The 23,407-nt window shown below is 43.8% G+C and overlaps 1 protein-coding gene across 1 annotated transcript in view; it reads left to right on the forward strand.

Annotated features, from left to right (window-relative positions):
- The window catches only part of GCSAML (germinal center associated signaling and motility like), a 35,321-nt gene extending 13,529 nt beyond the window's left edge, over positions 1-21,792 (forward strand). Inside the window, exons 2-4 of the mRNA XM_059695125.1 lie at positions 1,234-1,283; positions 20,241-20,269; positions 21,148-21,792. Of these exons, the coding sequence (XP_059551108.1) occupies positions 1,234-1,283; positions 20,241-20,269; positions 21,148-21,381 (313 nt within the window). The 3' untranslated portion in view covers positions 21,382-21,792. The remainder of the gene's footprint in view (positions 1-1,233; positions 1,284-20,240; positions 20,270-21,147) is intronic.
- Positions 21,793-23,407: the final 1,615 nt, after the last annotated feature.

A 23,407-nucleotide genomic window follows, 5' to 3' on the forward strand; every position in this document is an offset into this window, starting at 1 on the left:
CCACGGCAGGATGGTGGAGCAGGTGAGCGAGGGCACCAGACCAAGGTGGGATACTGGTCACTGTCACTGGCGCGAGCATTTGGTGGTTACTGAAAATTCTTTGCTCTCACACGCCATGGTCCTGCCTGGCGCTAACACCTGCTGCCGGCACCAGCCCTGCTCGCACCTGCTGTTGGCACCAGAGCTACTGCTCATACCGCTGCCAGTCCCTGCTGCCGGCCCCGATCACTTGGCACTGCCAGTGGGTGTGAGCGGTGGCTGCTAGCCCCGATCACCCCTGAGGGCTTCTCCACCTCTCCCTCTTTCTGAGGGGCAATCAGGGCCAGTTGCTCACACCCGCTGATGGCGCTGGCCCCGCTTGCACCTGTTGCTGGTGCCGGCCCCAATTGCTCTGCGCTATCAGTGCTGCCAGCAGACAGGGGACCAGGGGCTGCAGAGGGAGGGGCCATGAGGGATCGTGGAGGATGGGCCGAGACCTGCCCCTGTGCCCACTGCAGCCTCGTGGCCCACAGTTCCTTTCAAGGTGCATGAATTCGGGCACCGGGCTCCTAAAATACATACATACATATATATATTTATTGCACTGTGACAGACCAAATAACTAGAAAAGAACTATAAGCAGTTACCCCACCAAAATATAAAAATCTATTTAAAGTGTACATTGTGATTTGATATATGTATACATTATAAAAGATCCCCTCCATTGAGTTAATTAACACATTCACCACCTCACATATTTAGCTTTTTTTGTTTGTTTTGGTGAGAGCATTTAAATTCTACTGTCAGCTAATTTACATTATACAATACAGTGTTATCAGCTATATTTCATGGTTTTTCAGAAAGAAAACAAAACAAGGTAAGTATGCCCAGCCGGTGAGGCTCAGTTGGTTGAGTATCCTCCCATGCACCAAGAGGTCGCCGGTTCCATTCTAGATCAGGGCACATGCCTGGATTGTGGGCTCTACCCCAAGTAGGGGACATGCAGGAGGCAGCCAATCGATGTTGCTCTCTCATTGATGTTTCCATCTCTCTCTCCCTCTCCCTCTCTCTCTCTTTAAAACCTCAATAAAAACATATTTTTAAAAAACAGGATAAGCAGGATTTCAATTTTATTTAACTTTTAAATTGTCAATCTAGCAATGGCCTTAGGTTAAGAGCAATGAAACATTTCTTTCAAGCACAATTTCAGCTTCGGAAAAGTGGAGTGTCTCACGTTATCTCTTTCTCTTGTAGGCAGGAAATTACTGCACTGGAGAAAGGAAACCGATGTCAAGATAAGAAAAGTAAGTCATTGCTTCACAATATTTGTTTTACTAGGGAAGCTGTAAATGAAACATCCAAATTAGCTGAGATTCTGATACTCTCAGGATTGGAGGAGACGTGGCCTGGAGTCTTCACAGAAATGTCTCAGCCCTTCATTTTTTGCCTCACAAAACTGATTTTATTATTATTTGTATTATAGTTGTATCTATATATAATTTCTTTAAAGCAACACTTTGTACACTTCTATAGGAAGCAATTAATAGCAATTAATCAAAATCCTATGGATTTTAATTTCCATATTGTTATTTCAAAATAGGGCTATTTGGAATATTAGTTGGTGTTAAGTATATCTTCTTTGCTCGTGCATTTACTCTGTTTGATTTAGTATCTATGTGTAGTCATCATGTGATTACTTTAACAGGGACAACTATAAGTAACGATGCTTAGTCCCTTGGGGCAGGCATAGCTGAAGGAAACCAACTTTTCTCATTACTGTTGCTTCGACTGTCTTCTCCTCTTACAGTCAAACTTCTTCAAAGAATTGTCTAGCCATGTGACTTTCCAATCTCTCAGCTCCACTGAGTGTACTTGATGGTCTGTGAAATAAATATATTAATTTTTATTTATTTATTTATTTTTTTCTTCCCCATTTCTTTTTTTTTTAAATTAAATCTTTATTGTTCAGATTATTACATTTGTTCCTTTTTTTTTCCCCCCATAACTCCCCTCCTCCCAGTTCCCGCCCCACCCTCCGCCCTCACTCCCCACCCACTGTCCTCATCCATAGGTGCACAATTTTTGTCCAGTCTCTTCCCACATCTCCCACACCCCTTTCCCCCCCAAGAATAGTCAGTCCATTCCCTTTCTATGTCCCTGATTCTATTATAATCAACAGTTCATTCTGTTCATCAGATTATTTATTCACTTGATTCTTAGATTCACTTCTTGATAAATGCATATTTGTTGTTCATAATGTGTATCTTTACCTTTTTCTTCCTCTTCCTCTTCTTAAAGGATACCTTTCAGCATTTCATATAATCCTGGTTTGGTGGTGATGAACTCCTTTAGCTTTTCCTTATCTGTGAAGCTCTTTATCTGACCTTCAATTCTGAATGATAGCTTTGCTGGATAAAGTAATCTTGGTTGTAGGTTCTTGGTATTCATCACTTTGAATATTTCTTGCCACTCCCTTCTGGCCTGCAAAGTTTCTGTTGAGAAATCAGCTGACAGTCGTATGGGTATTCCCTTGTAGGTAACTGAGTTTCTTTCTCTTGCTGTTTTTAAGATTCTCTCTTTATCTTTTGCTCTTGGCATTTTAATGATGATGTGTCTTGGTGTGGTCCTCTTTGGATTCCTTTTGTTTGGGGTTCTCCGAGCTTCTTGGACCTGTAAGTCCATTTCTTTCACCAGGTGGGGGAAGTTTTCTTTCATTATTTCTTCAAATAGGTTTTCAATATCTTGCTCTCTCTCATCTTCTGGCACCCCTATAATTCTGATGTTGGTACGCTTGAAGCTGTCCCAGAGGCTCCTTACACTATCCTCGCATTTTTGGATTCTTTTTTCATTTTGCTTTTCCGGTTGGATGTTTTTTGCTTCCTCACATTTCAAATCATTGACTTGATTCTTGCGCTCCTCTGGTCTGCTGTCGGGCGTCTGTATAATATTCGTTATTTCAGTCCGTGTGTGCTTAATTTCTAGTTGGTTCCCCAATATAAGATCGAGGGTCTTATTAGTTTTCGTGTAGATCTCATTAAGTTTATCGGCAGCTTCTAAACAGTTCTTGAGAGACCTTAAAAGTGTGGTTCTGAACTCTATTTCTTCCATTGACAATTTTGTCCTGTTTCTTTGTCTCCGCATTTTGTTATGCTTCCTTGGTGCACCCCCTAGTGGTCTTTGTTCGCAGTCTTATAGATAAATCTTGATTGTTGTAGCTAATTCCAGGGAGGGTTTGACCTCCAGGCCAAGTGGCTATGAGAATCAGCTGTGTCAGCAGTGAGAGAACTTCTGTCCTCTAGGGAGGTGCTAATCTAGCCTTTGCCTGAGGCTATCTGGCAAATGCCTCTGTGCAGGGCTTGGGCGGGGCGGGTTGCACAGGATCAACAGGGTGGGCCGGAGAGAGCAGTTATGGCGGCTCTCAGTCCTGTCCCAAGGGGCTCTGCCTCTCTGAGTCCCAGCACCCGCTGCAAAGCTCGGAGAGAAAGCTGCACTCGCTCTGACCGAAGCCAGACAGTCCCGCTTCTCCCGTTTGAGTCTGGGTCCCTAAAGACTCGCCCGGATCTGGTGCTCAGAGTCTGCAACTCCCTCCCGATTGAAAACAACAACCGCGCCCTCCGCCGCCAGCCCTCTCCGCACACTCCGCACCTCAGAATTTGACTTCAGCACTGCGCCTCCTCTGAGTGTCCGTATGCGTTTCTCTTTCCTCCTAGTTGTAGGACTTCCACTCAGCCAGCGTTCCTGTGGTTCTGGGTGATGTCCCTTCCGTTTTTTGGTTTCACTTTTGAAGTAGTTGTTCAAAGCAGCAAACTCCCAAATATATTAATTTTTAAATGGTCTATGAAAAAAATGTATATATATATCCCTCACCAGAGGATATTTTTCCATTGATTTCTAGAGAGAGTAAAAGAGAGAGGGAAAGAAGGGAGAAATATCGACATGAGAAAAGCACATCAATTGGTTGCCTCCTGCACATGCCCCAATCAGGGCCTGGGCAGGGAGGAAACTGCAACTGAAGTACGTGCCCTTGACCGGATTCAAACCTGGGACCCTTTGGTCCACAGGCCAAAGCTCTATCCACTGAGCCAAACTGGCTAAGGCAATGAAATAAATATTTTTCTAATATCATCATTATCATAAATAGAATAACATACTTTAAAAAAAATCATAGTGTATTGCACATAAAATTGTCATATGAGACAATTTTTATAATTAAATTTATTGAGGTAACTTGGTTAATAACATTATATGTTCCAAGTTTAGAATTCATCTGTATTTTGCATTGTGTGCTCACCACCCAAAATCTAGTTTCCCTTCATCACCATATATTTGACCTTCTATACCTGCTTCATCCTCCTTCTCCTTTGGCAACCACCATTATGTTTGTCTTTGTCTGTGAGTTGTTTGTTCATTTGTTGCTTTCTGTTTTATATCCTACATATGAGTGAAATCATAAGGCTCTTGTCCTTCCTGATGAAATAATTATTTGATTGTATATAGTTGTACTAACATTGGTCATGTTTTAAAAAAGCCAAATGCCTCCCCTCAAAGGTAACTACTACAGACATTAAAATGCAATGTACAGTCTTAATCTCAATCGCTTTATCTCCAGCACTTACAAATGCTGCTCAACAACTCCCTCCTGAAATTGCTCCTTCCTCCACTTTATCTCTTTCCTGAAATCACTCCTTCCTCCGTTTGACACCACACTCTGCTGTTTGCATCCTCACTCACAGCCATTTCTCCACCACCTAACATTACCCTTTCCTGGGCACATCTAAAATGCTGGTGCTCGCCCTGACTGGTTTGGCTCAGTGGATAGAGCGTCGGCCTGCGGACCGAAGGGTCCCAGGTTCGATTCCAGTCAAGGGCATGTACCTTGGTTGAGGGCACATCCCCGGTAGGGGGTGTGCAAGAGGCAGCTGATCAATGCTTCTCTCTCGTCGATGTTTCTCTTTCCCTCTCCCTTCCTCTCTGTAAAAAATCAGTAAAATATATTTTTTAAAAAATAAATAAAATAAAATAAAATGCTGGTGCTTCTCAGTGGTCCAGCCTTGGAACTTGTTTTACTCTCTTGAAGAGTTTGTGTATGATTGACCTTATGTCTCCTAATATTTGATGGAAGTTACAGAGTATTCACATTTTTTGTTTAATTTTGTCAGCTTTGTAACATGCATTGTTCTCATCAAATTTGTCCTTTTTCACTAAAATATCAAAGTCCTAAGCTTAAAGTGGGTCATATATACTTATATGTAGCCTATCTAATAAAAGAGTAATATGCAAATTAACCATCACACCCTCACTCCCTCACTCCGTCACAAAGGTGGCGGCGACCACGGAGCTGGAGTGAGCAGGAGGCTTAGGTTGCCCCCGGCGATGGAGGAAGTCAAGCTTCCCGCCTGCCCTGGACATCCCTGAGCTCCGCTCAAGGCTACAAAGTTTCAATTATAGAAGATAAATAAATTCCAAATACCTGCTTCCAGCCGCCATGGCCTCCACTCAAGGAAGGGCTAGGAACTTGGGTTGCCAGGGGCAACCCAGGCTTCTAGTAGGACCAAGGCTACAAAGTTTCAATTATAGAAGTTAAATAAATCCCAGATACCTGCTTAGAGCCCGTGGGCGTGGCCAGCCTGAAAACGGCCCTCAGCCCCTCACCCAGGCTTGCCAGGTAACCCCAGTGGGGCCGCCTCACCCTGAATAGGGTGTGACCAGCCTGAAAACAGCCCTCAGCCCCTCACCCAGGCTGGCCAAACCTCCACAGGGTGAGGGTCCCCATTGGGGGGCTTGACCAGCCTGCAATCAGCCATTAGCCCCTCACCCAGGCTGGCCAGGCACCCCATTGGGGACCCCCACCCTGAAGGGGGTGTGGCCAACCTGAAAAGAGCCCTCAGCCCCTCACCCAGGCTGGCCAGGCACCCTAGCAGGACCCCCACCCTGATTGGGTCACCCTTCAGGGCAAACCACCTGGCCCCCACCCATGCACCAGGCCTCTGTCCTATATAATAAAAGGGTAATATGCAAATTGACCCTAACAACAGAACAACTGGGAATGACTGGTCACTATGACACACACTGACCACTGGGGGCAGACGCTCAATGCAGGAGCATCAGTGCACTCCCACAGAGGGAGCTCTGCTCAGCCACAAGCCAGGCTGATGGCTGCCAGCACAGCAGTGGTGGCGGGAGCCTCTCCCGCCTCCTCAGCAGCGCTAAGGATGTCCGACTGCAGCTTAGGCCTGCTCCCCACTGGCAAGTGGACATCCCCCGAGGGCTCCCAGGCTGCCAGAGGGATGTCTGATTGCCAGCTTAGGCCCGATCCCCTAGGGAGTGGGCCTAAGCAAGTAGAACATCCCCCGAGGGATCCCAGACTGCGAGAGGGCACAGACCGGGCTGAGGGACCCCCCAAGTGCACAAATTTTTGTGTACCAGGCCTCTAGTTTTATTATAATTTTTAAAATTGTAATTACAGTTGACATATGGTACTATATTAGTTTCAGGTGTACAATGTAATGATTAGACATTTATATACCTTACAAATGATCACCCCATAAGTATAGTATCCACCTGACACCATATATAGTTATTATAATACTAGAGGCCCAGTACACAAAATTCGTGCACTCAGTGTGTGTGTGTGGGGGGGGGGGGGCGGGGGGGGGAGTCCCTCAGCCTGGCCTGCGCCCTCTTGCAGTCTGGGAGCCTTTGGGGGATATCCGACTGACAGCTTGAATATAGTTGCCCTTAGCCCTGCTGCAGAGGCGGGAGAGGCTCCTACCACCGTGTTGTGCTCGCCAGTCATGAGCCTGCTTCTGACTGAGCAGTGCTCCCCCTGTGGGAGTGCACTGACCACCAGGGGAAACCTCCTGCATTGAGCGTCTGCCCCCTGGTGGTCTGTGCACGTCGTGGCCAACATTTGTCCTGCCATTCGGTTGATTTGCATACTAGCCTTTTATTATATGGGATTATTGACTATATTCCCCATGCTGTACTTTGCATTCCTTTGACTGTTTTTGTAACGGGCAATTTGTACTTCTTAATCCCTTCACCAACCCCCAGCCCCCTAGAACCGCTTCCAACTGGCAAACATCAAATTGTTCTCTGTATTTATGAGATTCTTTGTTTTATTTCATATATTTTGTTTTTTAGATTCCCCAAATATAAGTGAAACCGTATGGTATTTTTCTTTATCTGTCTGACTTATTTCACTTAGCATAATACCCTATGAGTCCATCCATAGTGTCACAAATGGTAAGATTTTATTCTTTTTTATGGTTGAATAATATTCTACTGCATAAATGTACAACTTTTTTTATTTAAAAAATTTTATTATTGATTTCAGAGAGGAAGGGAGAGCGATAGAGAGATAGAAACATCAATGATGACAGAGAATTATTGATTGGCTGCCTCCAGCACACCCCCTACTGGGGGGATCGAGCCTGCAACCCAGGCATATGCCCTTGGTTAGAGTTGAACCCGGGACCCTTTAGTCCTCAGGCCAACACTCCATCCACTGAGCCAAACTGGCTAGGGCTACAACTTCTTTATCCAATTGTCTATCCGTGGACACTTAAGATGGTTTTTCTAAAATTTATTTTTTATTGTTGACATTGTTATAAATGCCCCCTATTCCCCCCTCCCCCACTCACTTCCTTGCTCCACCCAACCCCCCGCCCTATCTCAGGCTTCACCACACTATTATCTGTGTCCTTGGTGATCCCTATATGCATATACATTCTTTGGTTAATCCCTTCCCATCGCCCCGAGCCTCCCCTCTGAGATCAGTCATGCTTTGGCTATTGTGAATAGTGCTGCAATAAACATGGGGGTGCATGTATCTTTTTGAATTAATGTTTTGGATTTCTTTGGATAAATACCCAGAAGTGAGATTGCCAGTCAATGATTCTCTCTCATCATGGATGTTTCTATCTCTCTCACCCCTCTCTTCCTCTCTGAAATCAATAAAAATATATTTTAAAAAAAGACAGTAGAGGATCCCTCAGAGCCACTGCTGGGTGCGGCCCGCAGACCCCTCTTCCAGACGGGATCGCGGCAGCGAAGCCCCTCCCCCAGCAGAGCCTGGAGCCACGTCCTCAGCTGGGCGGCTGGCAAGAGGGCTCCTCCCCTGGGAAGGCGCAGACCGAGGCTCCCTGTGCCCGGTGCTAGGCCGGCTCTTCTTCCCGTCTCTGCTGCTCTGGGTGTGGGAGCCCCGTGTGGGGCTGAGGCCTCACACCCCAGAGGGAAGGAGCTTTGCAGCCAGGATATCCCTCCTGCCCCTCAGCGGCCACACAGGCGGGGGCGGGGGCGGGCGGGGTCCTCCCTTTCCACAAGGGCAGTCCTCCTGTGGGTCCCAGGTGGCTCCGGCAGTGCTCCCTAGATGCAGCGGTTCTGGTCAGCTGCACTTCGCTTGGTGTTTCCGGTGGATCGTGCAGTAGCTTCGCTGTAAATCTGCCCCCTGGCTGGGAGCAAGGGGACACGGCGTCCAGCTAGTCTGCAGCCATCTTGCCTCTCACTTTTTTTCTTAGTCCCTTTACCTTTTTCGCCCAACCCTCTCCCCGCTGATAACTGGCAGTTTGTTCTCTGCACCTACGAGTCTGTTCCTTTGTAAAAAATATATATATATTTTTTAAAAATCCTCACCCAAGGATATGCTTAGAGTGAGGAAGGGAGAAAGATAGAGAAACGTTGACCCATTGCCTTCCATATGCTCCCCAGTTGGGACTGTGAGAAGTCTCACCTGTCCGGGTCCCAGTAATGGACTTGGAGACAGGAAGGACGGCGAAAACCAGAGCTTTAATACATTCTCGAGAGCGGGTACCTGTGGGCAGGCAGGCACACACAGAGCAGCGGTCACAGGCTACTTAACCTTATGGTGCCAGCGTCCCTCCTCTGGCTCCTCACTGGCTGAGGACTGTGGAGTTAACAGTCTCTCCCCTAAGTCACCTGGGTCTTATTGTCTCCTATTGGGTTATTTTTAAAAATGGGCTGAGGCCTTTTCTAGTTGTCTCCACCTCCCTTTGTCTAGGCCAGGGGTGGGCAACCTTTGTGTGAGTGCATGCCAAAACCAGCAAAATCTCTGACTCAAAATTTTTCTGCGTGCCAACCCTAATTTTTTGAGAACATGTTATGCCTACTTGATATCTCTTAAGGTGAACGTATGTGAAGAACCTTGAAGAAATAATAAAACTCATTCGAGCGACAAAAACACAGTATATGATGATGAAAAATACATTTTTTAAGATATATTTTATTGATTTTTTACAGAGAGGAAGGGAGAGAGATAGAGAGTTAGAAACATCGATGAGAGAGAAACATCGATCAGCTGCCTCCTGCACATCTCCTACTGGGGATGTGCCCACAACCAAGGTACATGCCCTTGACCGGAATCGAACCTGGGACCTTTCAGTCCACAGGCCAATGCTCTATCCACTGAGCCAAACCGGTTTCGGCCATTTATTTTTTAACATATACATGTACACTGATAGTCCGACAGAAAACGTTATGACTCCCTTTGATATTATCAGTGGGACTTTTGCTGCTGCATCACTGGTGACAGAGATTTTACATCAGGTTTATATTTCGTGACCTTCAGAGATATGCACGAGCTACTGCTTTCATCCGTCAGGCTACTCCTATTACGAGACTTAACAGAATTCATCACTGAGAACAAAGATTCACAAGCGTATGTGGATGAAACCAAAACTGGTCGGATCTAGGAAGGCAGGGAGAGTTAAGGCAGAGGCATAGAAATTGCTCTCCTTCTCTCTTGTCAATCCATGTCTATGATCTTTAAGATAACTTGTTATGTAAAATTATTTATTTATATCTAAGATGCGCCTACACTGAATTTATCTGAAAAATAAAAAAGTCGATATTAAGAAAAAAATTGTAAATGGAAGATTATAAGAGAGGGTTTTGCATGCCAGCAAAAGTTATTGGTGTGCCATGTTTGGCACGCGTGCCAGGGGTTGCCCACCCCTGGTCTAGGCAGATCTTCCTGGAAAATGTGCTACTGGTCACATGCACAGTTCTTTGTTCTTGTACCCTCTCCCCCTTTACCCTGGGGAAATTCGGTAACCGACTGGCCAGTGCTGTTTGTTTTCTAAAAGTTGACTATGCTGAAGATGGATCACAGGCCTGTCTCCTACCCAGGTATGTGCAGGGAATCGAACTGGCAACCCTTTGGTCCAGCAGGACAACACTTAACCAACTGAGCCTCTCCAGCAGGGCTCTATGAGTTTGTTTCTATTTTGTTTGTTTATTTTTTTCCTGAGGTTCCACATATAAGTGAAACCATATAGTATTTGTCTTTCTCTGATTGGCTTATTTCACTTAGTGTAATACACTCCAGTTTTATCCATGCTATTGCAAAATGTAAGATTTCCTTCTTTTTTACAGTATTCCATTATGTGATTGTACCACCATTTTTAAAATATATATGTACATATACTAGAGGCCCGGTGCACAACATTCATGCACACCTGAGGGGCAGGGGAGTCCCTCAGCCCAGCATGTGCCCTTTCGCAGTCCAGGAGCCCTCGGGGGACATCCGACTGACAGCTTAGGGAGCGGACCTAAGCTGCAGTTGGACATCCTTAGTGCTGCTGCAGAGGCGGGAGAGGCTCCCACCACCGCTGCTCCCACTTCGCTGTGCTCACCAGCTGTCAGGTGGCTTCTGGCTGAGCAGCTCCCCCTGTGGGAGTTTCTGCTTTGAGCGTCTGCCCCCTGGTGGTCAGTGTGCATCATAGCAACCGGTCATTCCTCCGTTTGGTCGATTTGCATATTACCCTTTTATTATATAGGATAGGATTTTATTTATTTCAGAGAGGTAGGGAGAGGGAGAGATAGAAACATCTATGATGAGAGAAAATCATTGATCTGTTGCCTCCTGCATGTCCCCTACTGGGGACTGAGCCTACAACGGGGACAATGTGCCATTGACCAAAATTGAACCTGGGACCTTTCAGTCCACAGGCCAATGCTCTATTCACTGAGCCAAATCAGCTAGAGCTGTGTCACAGATCTTTTATCCACTTATCTACTGATGGGCACCTGGGCTGCTTCCAAATTTTGGCCATTGAAAATAACATTTTAATGAACATATGGGTGCATACATTCTTTTGCATCAGTGAGATCACTGGGTCATGACAATTCCATTTTTAATTTTATAAGAAAACTCTATACTGCTTTCCATAGTGATTGCACCAGTCTAAGAGCAGAAATAGAATCTTGGGGACCAGCAGCAATTATAAGAAATATTAATCATGCTCTATAACCATGACGGTTCTGTTCTGATTAGAAAAAGCACATTCTAACCTTGTTGGGAGTTGTGCACCCTGGGACATGGGAGCTACCATCCTCCTTCTGAGAACTGCCTGTCATTAGGAAAGAGTTACAACCTCATGGCTGAAACAGTCTAGTTCAGGAGGCACCTGCTCCTTACAATCCCAGCCCCTTTTGCCTGTCACCTGGTCCTGCAACCCTCCTCTCCCAGCCCACATGATGATAATTCCATGCCCACTTTCCCATGCCTGTAATTCCTACTTTCCCACATAATCTTTGTCCTTCTACCCAATATAAGCAGCTGGCTTATGGGGAGGGCAGGGCAGAATTTTGTGGATGACCTGCTGCTCTCCCATGCTGCCGGCACTATTGGAATAAACGTTCATATATGATCCAACCCTGACTCTGCTTAATTGGCTGAATAAGTGACAGGCAGTCTGGACCCCTTGGTTGTCCAGTTACAAGCCCGCATTTCCATCAGTCTGCATTCTCTCTTCTCCTGTGGTACCCAGATGATTTGGATGTTGTTATGCTTGATGTTGTCCCAAGGGTCCCTTACACCATCTGTGTGAGCCACGTCCTGCGTGGTTCAGGGTTCGGGATCTGGAGAAGGGCCGCTAGCAAATGACAGAGATGAGACAAGAAATAATAATTTGGAAATAATGGGGGCCAGGAGGAAAGTCCAACACAAGGGGAAGGACTTCACTGGTGCCCAGGCCTTGCCAACCTTTTATTCAATTTTGGATACACATACAGCCCTTAGTCAGGCAGGCAATTCCGGTAACAGACAGACTATCTTAAAGGTCAGTAAATATTAGTAAAGATTTACTCTGACACTATTTGGTCAGGAAGTTGCTTGAGCTACCATTGTCTCGACTAAACAATCAGTGCCTAGCTCTGGCCCTTGCCAGGGCTCAAGGTTCACCAGTGTTCCGGGCTCCTTGTTTACATTTCTCTGATAGTGAAGACGATGGGTAGCTTCCAACAACCATCCTCATTTCTTTAAATTGAATTTTTGCTACTCTAATTGGGTGTTTTCTGCTGCCTTGTCTTCCAAATCGCTGATTCAATCTTTGGCTTCATCCACCCTACTGTTTATTCCTTTGTGTGTATTCTTTATTTCAGATAGTTTATTCTTCATGTCTGACTGGTTCTTTTTGGGGTCCTTTTATGTCCTCTTCATGCTGTTGAAGTTCTTACTACGTTCCTTGAGCACTGGTTCTGTCTGTTCTGGGGCCTTTTGGTCAATGCCTGGCACTCCCTGTGACAGGCCCTGAGCAACCTGTTTAAAACCTACCAGGGGAACCATTGCAGCTGAGATATCTCTCTGGGATCTCAGCCACCACCCATGGGAGCAAGGCCAACCCTTTTCACGCCTCCACCCTTTCTACCACTCACGATGTGGTTTCCTCTGTAGATCCTTGGTTATAAGACTTCTGTTCAAGTAGTCTTTGGTTGGTTATTCAGGTTGATTGTTCTACAGTGGAACCTCGGTTCTTGAACTTAATTCATTCCAGAAAGCTGTTTAAGAAGCGATTTGTTCGAAAACCGAATCATTTTCCCCCCATTAGAAATAATGTAAATTGAATTAATCCATTCCAGGCCCCCAAATGACTCCCTATTTTAACCTTTCTTGTATACAGTGCATGTCTAATGTACTGTTTAATCTATAAACATTTTAAAAAACACATAAAATGGAAATGAAAATTTTACAAAAAGGAAATAAAATATACAGTAAAAAAATGGAAATTTATGTACGCACTAGGACTTACCCTTAATGTTGAGAGCTACTGATGGTTGAACATGGAGAAGCGGGATGGAGGGATGTTATTGTTTAGAAGAGGAGTCCCCTTCCATAAAAACATCAGGTAGCTCTTTGTAGGGAGTGGCTCTAGGGTCAAGCCTCAGGCTGACCTGTGGCAGGGCCACAAACAAGTCCCGGCCTGGAGGGCAGAGCTCTCCTAGCATAATGAAGCCTGACCTTGTAGCCCTCCCTAATTCCTTCCCAAGTAGCTAATGGGCTGTGGGAGGTGCAGCAAGTGTTGCAAGAACAGGAACATTTATATACATGTTAATCTACCCTTGTTTTAATCAGACTACAAAATAAAGCATCAGCTTGCAGCCTGGGTCTTTTGTGTCCTCATCCAGGCAGGGAGATCCACGGAGCCCCAGCTGTATTCTCTTGTCTGTCTTTTCTTCAGTCCTTCACCGCCCCGCCTCAGGCTCACCTTTGGCCGTGCTGGCGTGGCACAGCTCTTCTTCTGGGGTTCTTTCTCTCTTTTGCCTCTGCTCCACTAGAACTTGCTCCAGGCTCACTGGGCCTGTCTCACTAAAAACCTATCCAATGATTTTTGGTTTTGTCTGCATTTTAACACTTGCCTGAAGTGAAACACTGCATTGTCATTGAACGAGTTTATTGCATGGTTTGCTATTTCTTTGTCATGGTGATATTTATCAATAAATATTCACAGCACAATTTCCTGAGACATTGACAACGTGAGGTTTAGTGGTAAACTGACTCATACTCATCTTTGTCGCCTGAGAAGTTTTGTTCCCATTTTTCTATGACTAATTTGGTCAGGAACCAAATTGTTTGAGATGGGAGACATTAGAAAATTGAAGTTTGACTGTATATTTTAGTTGTAATTCCAGTTTGCAAACGGAAAAGAAAGAGAAAAGCTGGGGTAGCAATACTCATATCTGACAAAATAGATTTCAAAATAAAGGTCATCACAAGAGATAACAAAAGTCACTACATAATACTAAAGGGATCAATCAAACAAGAGGATATAACCCTAGTAAACATATATGCACCCAATATAGGAGCACCTAAACATATCTTTTTTAAAAACTTCTAGAGGACTTTAATGGAGAGATCGACAACAATAGTCATAGTAGGGAACTTTAACACTCCTCTGACTTCACTGGATAGATCTTCCAGACAAAAAATTAACAAGGAAACAGTGACTCTAAAGGACACACTGAATCAGATGGATTTAATTAACATTCATAGAACATTTTACCCCAAAGCTGCAGAATATGCATTCTTCTCAAGTGCACAGGGACCATTCTCAAAGATAGACCATATGTTAGTATACAAAACAAGTCTCAGATCACAAAGGAAATAATAAAGATTAGAGCAGAAATAAATGACATAAAGAATAAAAAGTAAATAAATAAATAAAAGATCAATGAAACCAAGAGCTGGTTCTTTGAAAAGATAAACAAGATTGATGAACTATTAGCCAGACTTATCAAGAAACAAAGAGAAAGGACCCAAGTAAAAAAAAAAAAGTCATAAACAAAAGCAGAGACGTAACAACTGACACCCCAGAAATACAAAGGATTGTAAGAAAATACAAGCTAGACAATGTGGATGAAATGAACAAATTTCTAGAAAAATACAATCTCCCAAAGATGAATCAGGAAGAATCAGAAAACCAAAACTCCCAGCAAACAAAAGCCCTGGTCCAGACGGCTTCACAGGGGAGTTTTTCCAAACATTCAAAGAAGAACTAACACCTGTCCTCCTCAAACTATTCCAGAAAATCCAAGAGGAAGGAACACTTCCAAACTCTTTTTATGAGGCCAGCATTATCCTAATTCCAAAACCAGATAAAGACACTACAAAGAAAGAGAATTACAGGCCAATATTCCTGATGAACATAGATGCTAAAATCCTCAATATTAGCAAATCGGATCCAGCAATATATTAGGAATATCATAAATCATGACCAAGTGGGATTTATCCCAGGGATGCAAGGCTGGTACAGTATTCTCAAATCAATAAATATGATACGTCACATAAACAAACTGAAAGACAAATATCACATGAGCATATCAATAGACACTGAAAAAGCATTCAACAAAATCAACACCCATTTTTGATAAAATCTCTCAGCAAAGTGGAAATAGAGGGGTCATATTTCAACATAATAAAGGCCATATATGACAAACCTACAGCTAACATCATACCCAATGGGCGAAAACTAAAACCATTTCCCCTAAGAACAGGAACAAGCCAGGATGCCTGCTTTCACCAGTCCTTTTTTGTTTTGTTTTTAAATTGATTTCAAAGAGGAAGGGAGAGGGAAAGGGAGAGATTGAAGTATCAATGATGAGAATCACTGACCAGCTGCCTCCTGCATGCCCCCTATTAGGGAGTGAGCCCAAAACCCAGGCATGTGCCCTTGATTGGACTCAAACCTGGGATCCTTTAGTCCACAGGCTGATGCTCTATCCACGTAGCCAAAACGACTAGGGCTGTTTTCACCACTCTTATTCAACATATTACTGGATGTCCTAGCCACAGTGATCAGACAAGAAGAAGAAATGAAAGGCATCCAAATTGGAAAAGAGCAAGTAAAACTCTCATTATTCTCAGATGATATGATATGGTACTAGAAAACCCTAGATTTAATAAATTAATTCGGCAAAGAGAAACTTAACAAACAGTCCAACTTACCATTGCAACAAAAATATTAATATATGTAGGAATAAACTTAACCAAGGTGTAAACGACTTGTACCCAGAAAACTACAGGATGTTGAAAAAAGAGATAGAAGAAGATATAAACAACTGGAAGAATATACCGTGCTCATGGATTGGTAGAATCAACATCATTAAAATGTCCATACTCCCCAAAGCAATCTACAGATTCAAAGCAACTTAACAAAAGGAAGTCAAGCAATCCAGTTAGAAAATGGGCAAAGGACCTAATAGCTACTTCTCCAAAGGGGACATACAGACGGCCAAGAGGCGTCCTGCTCTGACGCTGTATGAAGCTGGCCACTCGCTGTGCTGGCTCTTTGGAGGGACTCTTTTGTAAGCCAAGGTCAGACTGCTGTCTGCGCCTGGCTCTCCGTCACCTGTGTGGAGCTACAAGGGATCCACAGTTTGTGGCTTCCTCTGCTGGGCTCGGCTGTGCACGGGAAGGACCAAGCTGCACTCTAAGGCCAGCTTTTGCTAGCACAGGGCTTAGAGGCCTAGCAGCAAGTGTTCCAAGGCACGAGGGCCTACCTCAGTGCCTGCGCCTGCTGGCTGGCTTTTAGGCTTAGTCACTGAAAGGTCCTCTGGTCGAATCAGGAGGCTGGGGCTGTTGGGTCTCCCACGAGGGGTGGGTGTTTTCAGCTTCAGGGAAGATGGTGGGTGTGAGCCCTTGCCCCAGAGTCACACCTCTGCTTCTGTCTCAGATTTTCCCCAACCTTGCGGGCAGGGCCCCTAGGAGTCAGTGGGTGGGGCCTCTGGGGCCCAGAAGGTGGGAGGGTGTTCCTCTCGGATCTCCCATGAGAGGGAAGCACCAGTCAGGCTCACGGGAAATTGGAGGGAATGACCTAATCCCACAGCTGGCCACTGACACCCCTGAGTCTGCCCAGACTGCTGTGCCCCAGCCGGTGCCACTGACTCCTCAGCAGGGTGACTATTGCTGTGGGTGAGCAGCATTCCAGAGGGTGGGTTAACTGCTTTTCCCCAGGCTGGTACTGCACAGAGGACCTCTCTGCCGCAGAGAGATGGCTGCTGCGGTCCTGGAGGATGTCTCAGTACAGGGGTCCTGGTGGCTGTTCGCCCCCTGTCTCCCAGAGCCCCAGCCCCAGCCCCAGTTCTCCTCAGGTGACAGACGTGAGTCACCTGAGCCCAGGTTGAGTGGCTGCGAACAAAATTTTGTGAGTTGGCCCTTGGAGAGGGTGCCCTTGTCTCAAAGGGGCTGCGCCTCTCCTTGGCATTCAGAAACCCTGCCCCTTTTACAGCTGGATGCTCTATGGGCACCTGTTCCCAGCTCTGGCGCTCTGGGCTGGGGAGCCTGGCTTGGTGTTTAGCCTTCATGCCTCTCTGGGGAACCTCTTGCTGCTGAGATATCCCTCCATAACCTCAGCACGGCCTGTGGGAGCAGGGCCAGCCCTGGCACATCGCCACCCTTCCTACCATCCTCGAGGTGGCTTCTTCTGTCCGCCCTTGTTTAAAAGTCTCCTCCTCAGCCCAGCCAGTGGTTGAGCGTCAACCTATGAACCAGGAGGTCACGGTTCATTCCCAGTCAGCGCCCATGCCCGGGCTACAGGCTCAATCCCCAGTGTGGCACGAACAGGAGGCAGCCAATCAATGACTCTCCCTCATCGTTGATGTTTCTATCTCTTCTCCCTTCCTCTCTGAAATCAATAAAAATATATTTTAAAAAATAAAAATAAATAAGCCCCCTTTTCAGATAGTCTTTAGTTAGTAATTCAGGGTGATTTTCCCCCAATTGAGTTGTATTTCCAGTTTGGTTCTGGGAGAAGCTGAGAGCCAGATCACCACATCTTTAAAGCGTCAGTGTCTGCTAGTTCTGCGCTGTGGATTTTACCAAAGTTCTTTGTCATATATATCAACTTTGAGGCAAGTTACTTATATTCTTTTTTTTTTTTGCTTTTTTTTTTTTTTTACTTATATTCTTTAAATTTTGGTTTCTTCATATGGAACATTGTCTTAAAATTAAAAAATATTACAACTTTAGATTCTGGTTGTGAAAATAACATTTAAAAATCAATGTCTACTTATTAGAACTATGCCTTATTTATTGAATCACAACTTTAAAGGCATGAATGCATCATATTCTCTGCTTATGTACTCCAGCAGCAATTGGATCACAGGTCAGTGTCTACATTCTGCATTCTTTTTGTAATGGCCTGTTTAAGCAGTCATTTAGGCTGGCCTCTTCCATCCTGGTGACCACAGGTAAACTTTAATAAACCTTTTGCCACGCGTATCATGGACCATTTGTGTCCGTATATTAACACTGATGGCACCCTTTCTGCCTCTAAACCAAACCAGGTGATACAACTAAGACCAGATTCTCACACTTTGGGGGGGGGGGGTGTTGCTTTTAACAATTCCTGATACCAACTGTTGAAGTCAATCACAATTATTGAATTGAATTGCAGAGTAGCCGCTGTAGTGTACTAAGGTCTTACAAATCACAACAGGGCTACCACGTTTACAAAAAAACAAACAGCAAGTGAAATTAGCATTTCAGAAAACAACATGGTGCTCACTAATGTATTATTTCATGGCCTTGAGGAAAGAAAGGCTTTCCTTGTCATTTTATGGGATATTGCCAGAAAGATAATAAGGTTACATTAACATATTCACTTTAATATTCTTATACTCTTAAATCTTTGGATATATTCATGTTTTTTAAATAAAATAGAATACATGTGCGGTAGGCAGAATAAAAGCCCCAAAAGATATGCATTTGAATCTATTTTTTTAAAAAAATATGACAAAGGGGACATTGAGGATGTGATGATATTAAGGGTATGAAGGTGGGTGGAGGACCCTGGATTATCCAGGGGAGCAGCGGGTAAACACAAAGGTCCGTACAAGGAGGAAGACAGATGCAGAGGAGACGGGCCAGGGCGGTGCGGTGGGAGAAGGATCTGAACTGCATTGCTGGTCTCAGGTCGCTAGCACAGGGAGGCAGGACCCGAGGAATGAGTGCAACCTCTAGGAGCTGGAAAAGACAAAGAAACAGAGTCTCCCCTTTTCAGCTGAGAAAGAAAGAACCTCATTATCCAAGACCAGAGGGGGCACTTCATCTGACCAGAGAGACTTGTTGGAGGCTGGCGTCCAGCTTCATTGCAGTCCTCAGACCTTCTCTCAGTTGTTCTCGTTCTGATTCTAAGGGCCATATTTTCCCCCAATCAATGCCCTAACTTCAAATAAGAAGTCTACTCAGAAGGTTAACTCAACTGACCTTTAGCTTCGTAATGGCAAATTCCATGTTTTTAATCAGAGACTAACTATGCTCGTTTCTAAACATTTTAACATCTTCAGCACCAACAGTGGGACCACTGGTCCTTGATTTTCTGATGCCGATCACACTGACACTTGGTCCTCCAAATTGCTGTTTCTAACGCTACAACTGAATTCTATTTCTAGGCTACATAATTTCCTCAGTTTATGATTATAAAACACTATTAAAGTCAAAACATAGTTGTTTAATTAAATTATTGCATTTATGAAGATATGTGGTTTTATGGATATATGTAGCATTTTATATTTGAAAGCACTGCATTGAACATGACTTTTTATTTGTGCAGAATGATTAGTTATTAGAAATTATTAACATACTAGAGGCCCGATTCATGAAATTCATGCAAGAGTGGACCTTCCTTTCCCCAGCTACTGGCACCGGCTTCCTTCTGGAACCCAAAACCCGGGCTTTCCTCGCAGCCCTGGCTTCGTCTGGAAGGTTGTCCAGAAGGTCGTCTTGAAGAATCCCAGGTTCAATTCCAGTCAAGGGCATATACTATGGTTGCAGGCTCTTCCCTGGCCCTGGTCGGGGCTCATGCAGGAGGCAACCAATCGATGTGCTTCTCTCACATTGATGTTTCTCTCTGTCTTTCCCTCTCTCTTCCACTCTCTCCAAAAATCAATGGAAAAATATCCTCAGGTGAGGATTAAAAAATATATATGTAGTGGTAGAAAAGAAAAAAAAGAGGAAAAAGAAAAAATATATTACAGTGGATATCATATTAACATATGTATAAATTGCTTCAGTATTCCTATATATAGTCAACCTTCGTATTTAATCTGAAGAACTTACTCTTATTTCAGTACCTATCTCTATAATGATTATTCATCTTAAAAATATGATTTTCCTGTGATGCTTTTATGGAAGTTCTATCTTAAATTTATAACTATAATCATTCTTCCTTCATACTTGCCACACTCTGTTTTCATAGCATGTTTGTGGGCAAAATTGTGTTACCCACTTCCAAATTCCACTGTCCTTCAGCAGCTTTGGTGAGTATCATTTACACAGAAACAGTATTGATGCTGCCTCAGGACATATGTTCTTCCATGGTCTTGTCCTAGAGCCTTGAAAAGCTCAGTGTCAGGTGGGCCTCTTTACAGTTTACCGCTGCGTTCTACCCTTTTAACCACTCCTCAACCCCAACTGTGATGTCCAAAATTCTGAGGTTGGTTTCTTTTTATGTTTTATCCTCTAGGTAATGAAGTTTTGTCCACCTCTAATCAGGTAATAAAAATATTACATTTGTCTGATAAATGTCAAAATCCAGATGCCTTTATATAAGCCTAGCTGTAGATCTTCCTTTACTTGAAATTTCTAAATGCATTGATCAATATCTTTCAAATTTTAAATAATATTCTTGAGAATTTTAATGCAGAAACAAAAATAAATTAAAAAATTTTTAAATGCTTTGATTTAGATGACTGGAAAGTTCTTGTTATAATTCTACTGAAGTCTTATTTTAATTTTCAAAACTAATATAACAAAAATAAGTTAATCAAGTAAATACACACATATAATCTGACACTATAAAACATCCATTCTTTCTAACTTTCCACATTTGTTTCCAATCTTTATGTCCATGAATTAACATTTATATTCACAAACATGGTGGATAACAACAGGCACATTAAAAAGCTTATTCTTTTTAATTCTACATCACAAGCCTTTTATTAACCTTATTATGTAGTATCTTCATTTTTAAATTTTTCTTTCATAGTCTATGCAATTGAAAGTTTATTTAAAAATCTAAATTTTATTACTTGTATTTTATCTTATACATATTTATCGCTATGGAACTTGATCAATTACTTGCTGAGTGTTGATTGCTGCATATATTCTATCTCAACACGTGTGGCCTAAAGGAGGGATGGCAGTGTGCTTCCTTCCTCGTTTATTGTGTGAGGTGAGAGGAAGGCAGAGTGAGTGGTAACTTAGATCACAGTCCGCCTTGCTCAGTGAGGTCTCTGAGACATCAGGGCCCGAAGCTTTGGACACCTGAAGTGTAGGGTCTTCATCAGAGAAGAAGAGAGGAGGGTGAGGGGCTGGGTTCGAATCTGGTGGATGGCCGGATCCTTGATTTCTTTCTCCTTTGTGCCTGGCAGGAAAATGAGGATGGCTGTGGTTCCGAAGAAGTGTGCTACACAGTCATTCGTCCCCGCGCTCAACCCAAGCCCTCCTTGAGCTCCAATGACAATGGCTATGAGAACATTGACTCCATCACAAAGAGGGTGAAGTCGTTTAAAGAAGAAACAGAATATGCCCTCCTCAGGACGTGCATCACCAGGCATTCGCCCTGCACCCCGGAGCATGATTACGAACTTGTGCTTCCCCACTAGGCACCTCATGCCTCTTGGTCTTTCAGTAACAAAGATGGCACAGAGTGATACCCGCTGGGGAAGCCTCTCTCTCAGCAGTTCATAAAACATTCATTTCCGTCCTGAGTTTAGAAATCATGTCCTTTTAATACAGTGCCTTGGGAAACTCTTAAACATGGTATCTCTGTGATTTGTATGAAGCCGGTTACATTGGCATAATGACCTAAAGTCTTCTACATCTTTTTGTTTGTAAGGTTTGAAGATATGGAGGTGGTGGGGAAACCTTCCTAGGACAATAAACATCCACAAATATATAACCTAAAACATTCAGTTCCAGCCATGCTCTCCAAGTTTCAAACGCCGATATTTTCATTTCTAATTATGCATTTTAGTTTTGATGTATAAACTACTCAATAAACTTTTAAAATATAAGACTAGTGATGAGACCCTTTAATAACCTGATATTTACTTCAATTTTGTCTTTTCTATGTTTTTCAAATTTTACTTGTGATAGTGTTTTAAGAATCAAGGTATTAATATTAGATTTTCTGAGAGGAGAAGCAGAGTACGCCATTAATTATAAAAGAAGAAACGCATCGGGCATAGTTGCCCATTGTCTTTCTTTCCAATAGTAAATAGGATGATTTTGTTCAAATATTAGCAAAAAAAACCCAAAAGTAAACCTGTGCCGATAGCTCTGTTCACAACATACTAGGTGATTACCTATGATTAGTAGCTTCTACTAATGAATAAAGAATGGGCTCTGATTTTAAATTTTAGGTACACCGATAAATAATCTATCCATTTTCATTTTCATTCCCAAGGAATTTTTAAATGATGACAACATCCTAATCACGACACGAAGGCTATAATTGACAAAGCCCTGACATCCTTGTGGATAACTATCCTCCGTTTTTTTTTTTTCAAGCTAATGAAATATTTTATGTGCATAATAAAAGTGATATATTTAAAATAACATTTCCAGGCCCACACATCTGCAGGAGTGTGTGAGGAAAAATTCCACTGGAGTATAATAAGTGGAATTCGATTGATAAAGCCATAATACAATCCACTCCCTATAGTAAATACTAACATTCATCATAGGCTTGAAAAGCCTTGTAGCATTAGTAATTGTATTTTTAAAAATATTATAAACATGCATATGATGCACAGGAAGATGGAAAAAATTTAGATCATAACTGCACACCTTATGTACTCCCAGCTTTTCTAATTTACAACCAGTTAAGAACCACAATTTTGAGAAAATATTTTAAAATAATATATGACTCACTAGTAAGTGATTTTCTACTCAAATAAATAAAAAAAATTTCATCTTAATGTCACATTGAATTTCAGTACTTTTCAATCCAAGAAAATAAAAACAAATGAGACATGGTCATGAGTTCAGGATTATATATATACTAGAGGCCTGGTGCACGAAATTTGTGCACGGGGGATGGGGGGTGGAAATCCCCTCAGCCCAGCCTGCACCCTCTCCAATCCGGGACCCCTCAGGGGATGTCTGACTGCTGGTTTAGGCTTGATCCTGAGGATTGGACCTAAACCGGCAGTCGGACATCCTTCACACAAGCTGGGACTGCTGGCTCTTAACTGCTCACCTGCCTGCCTGCCTGAATGCCCCTACTGGCCCCCCGCCAGCCTGATCACCCCTGGTTGACCACAACTGCCCCTCCCACTGGCCTGGTCATCCCCAGTGGCCCCCTCTGCCAGCCTGGTCTCCCCTCACTGCCCCCACTTCTGGCCTGGTCACCCCCAACTATCCCCACTGCTGCCTGGTCCCCCCCAACTGCCCCCCCCTCCTGGCTTGGTCGCCCCTCACTGCCCCCCTTTGCCAGCCTGGTTGCCCCACACAACCTGCTCTTCAGTCATTTGGTCGTCCCTCACTAACCCCTCTGCTGGCCTGGTCGCCCCACTCAGCCTGTTTGGTCGTCCGTTCAGTCATTCGTTGGGTTGCAATGGCCCCTGGCTCTTTATATATATACTAGAGGCCCAGTGCACAAAAATTTGTGCACTCAGGGGGAAGGGG

Source organism: Myotis daubentonii, chromosome 5 (assembly GCF_963259705.1).
Source record: "Myotis daubentonii chromosome 5, mMyoDau2.1, whole genome shotgun sequence".
NCBI lineage: Eukaryota > Metazoa > Chordata > Mammalia > Chiroptera > Vespertilionidae > Myotis > Myotis daubentonii.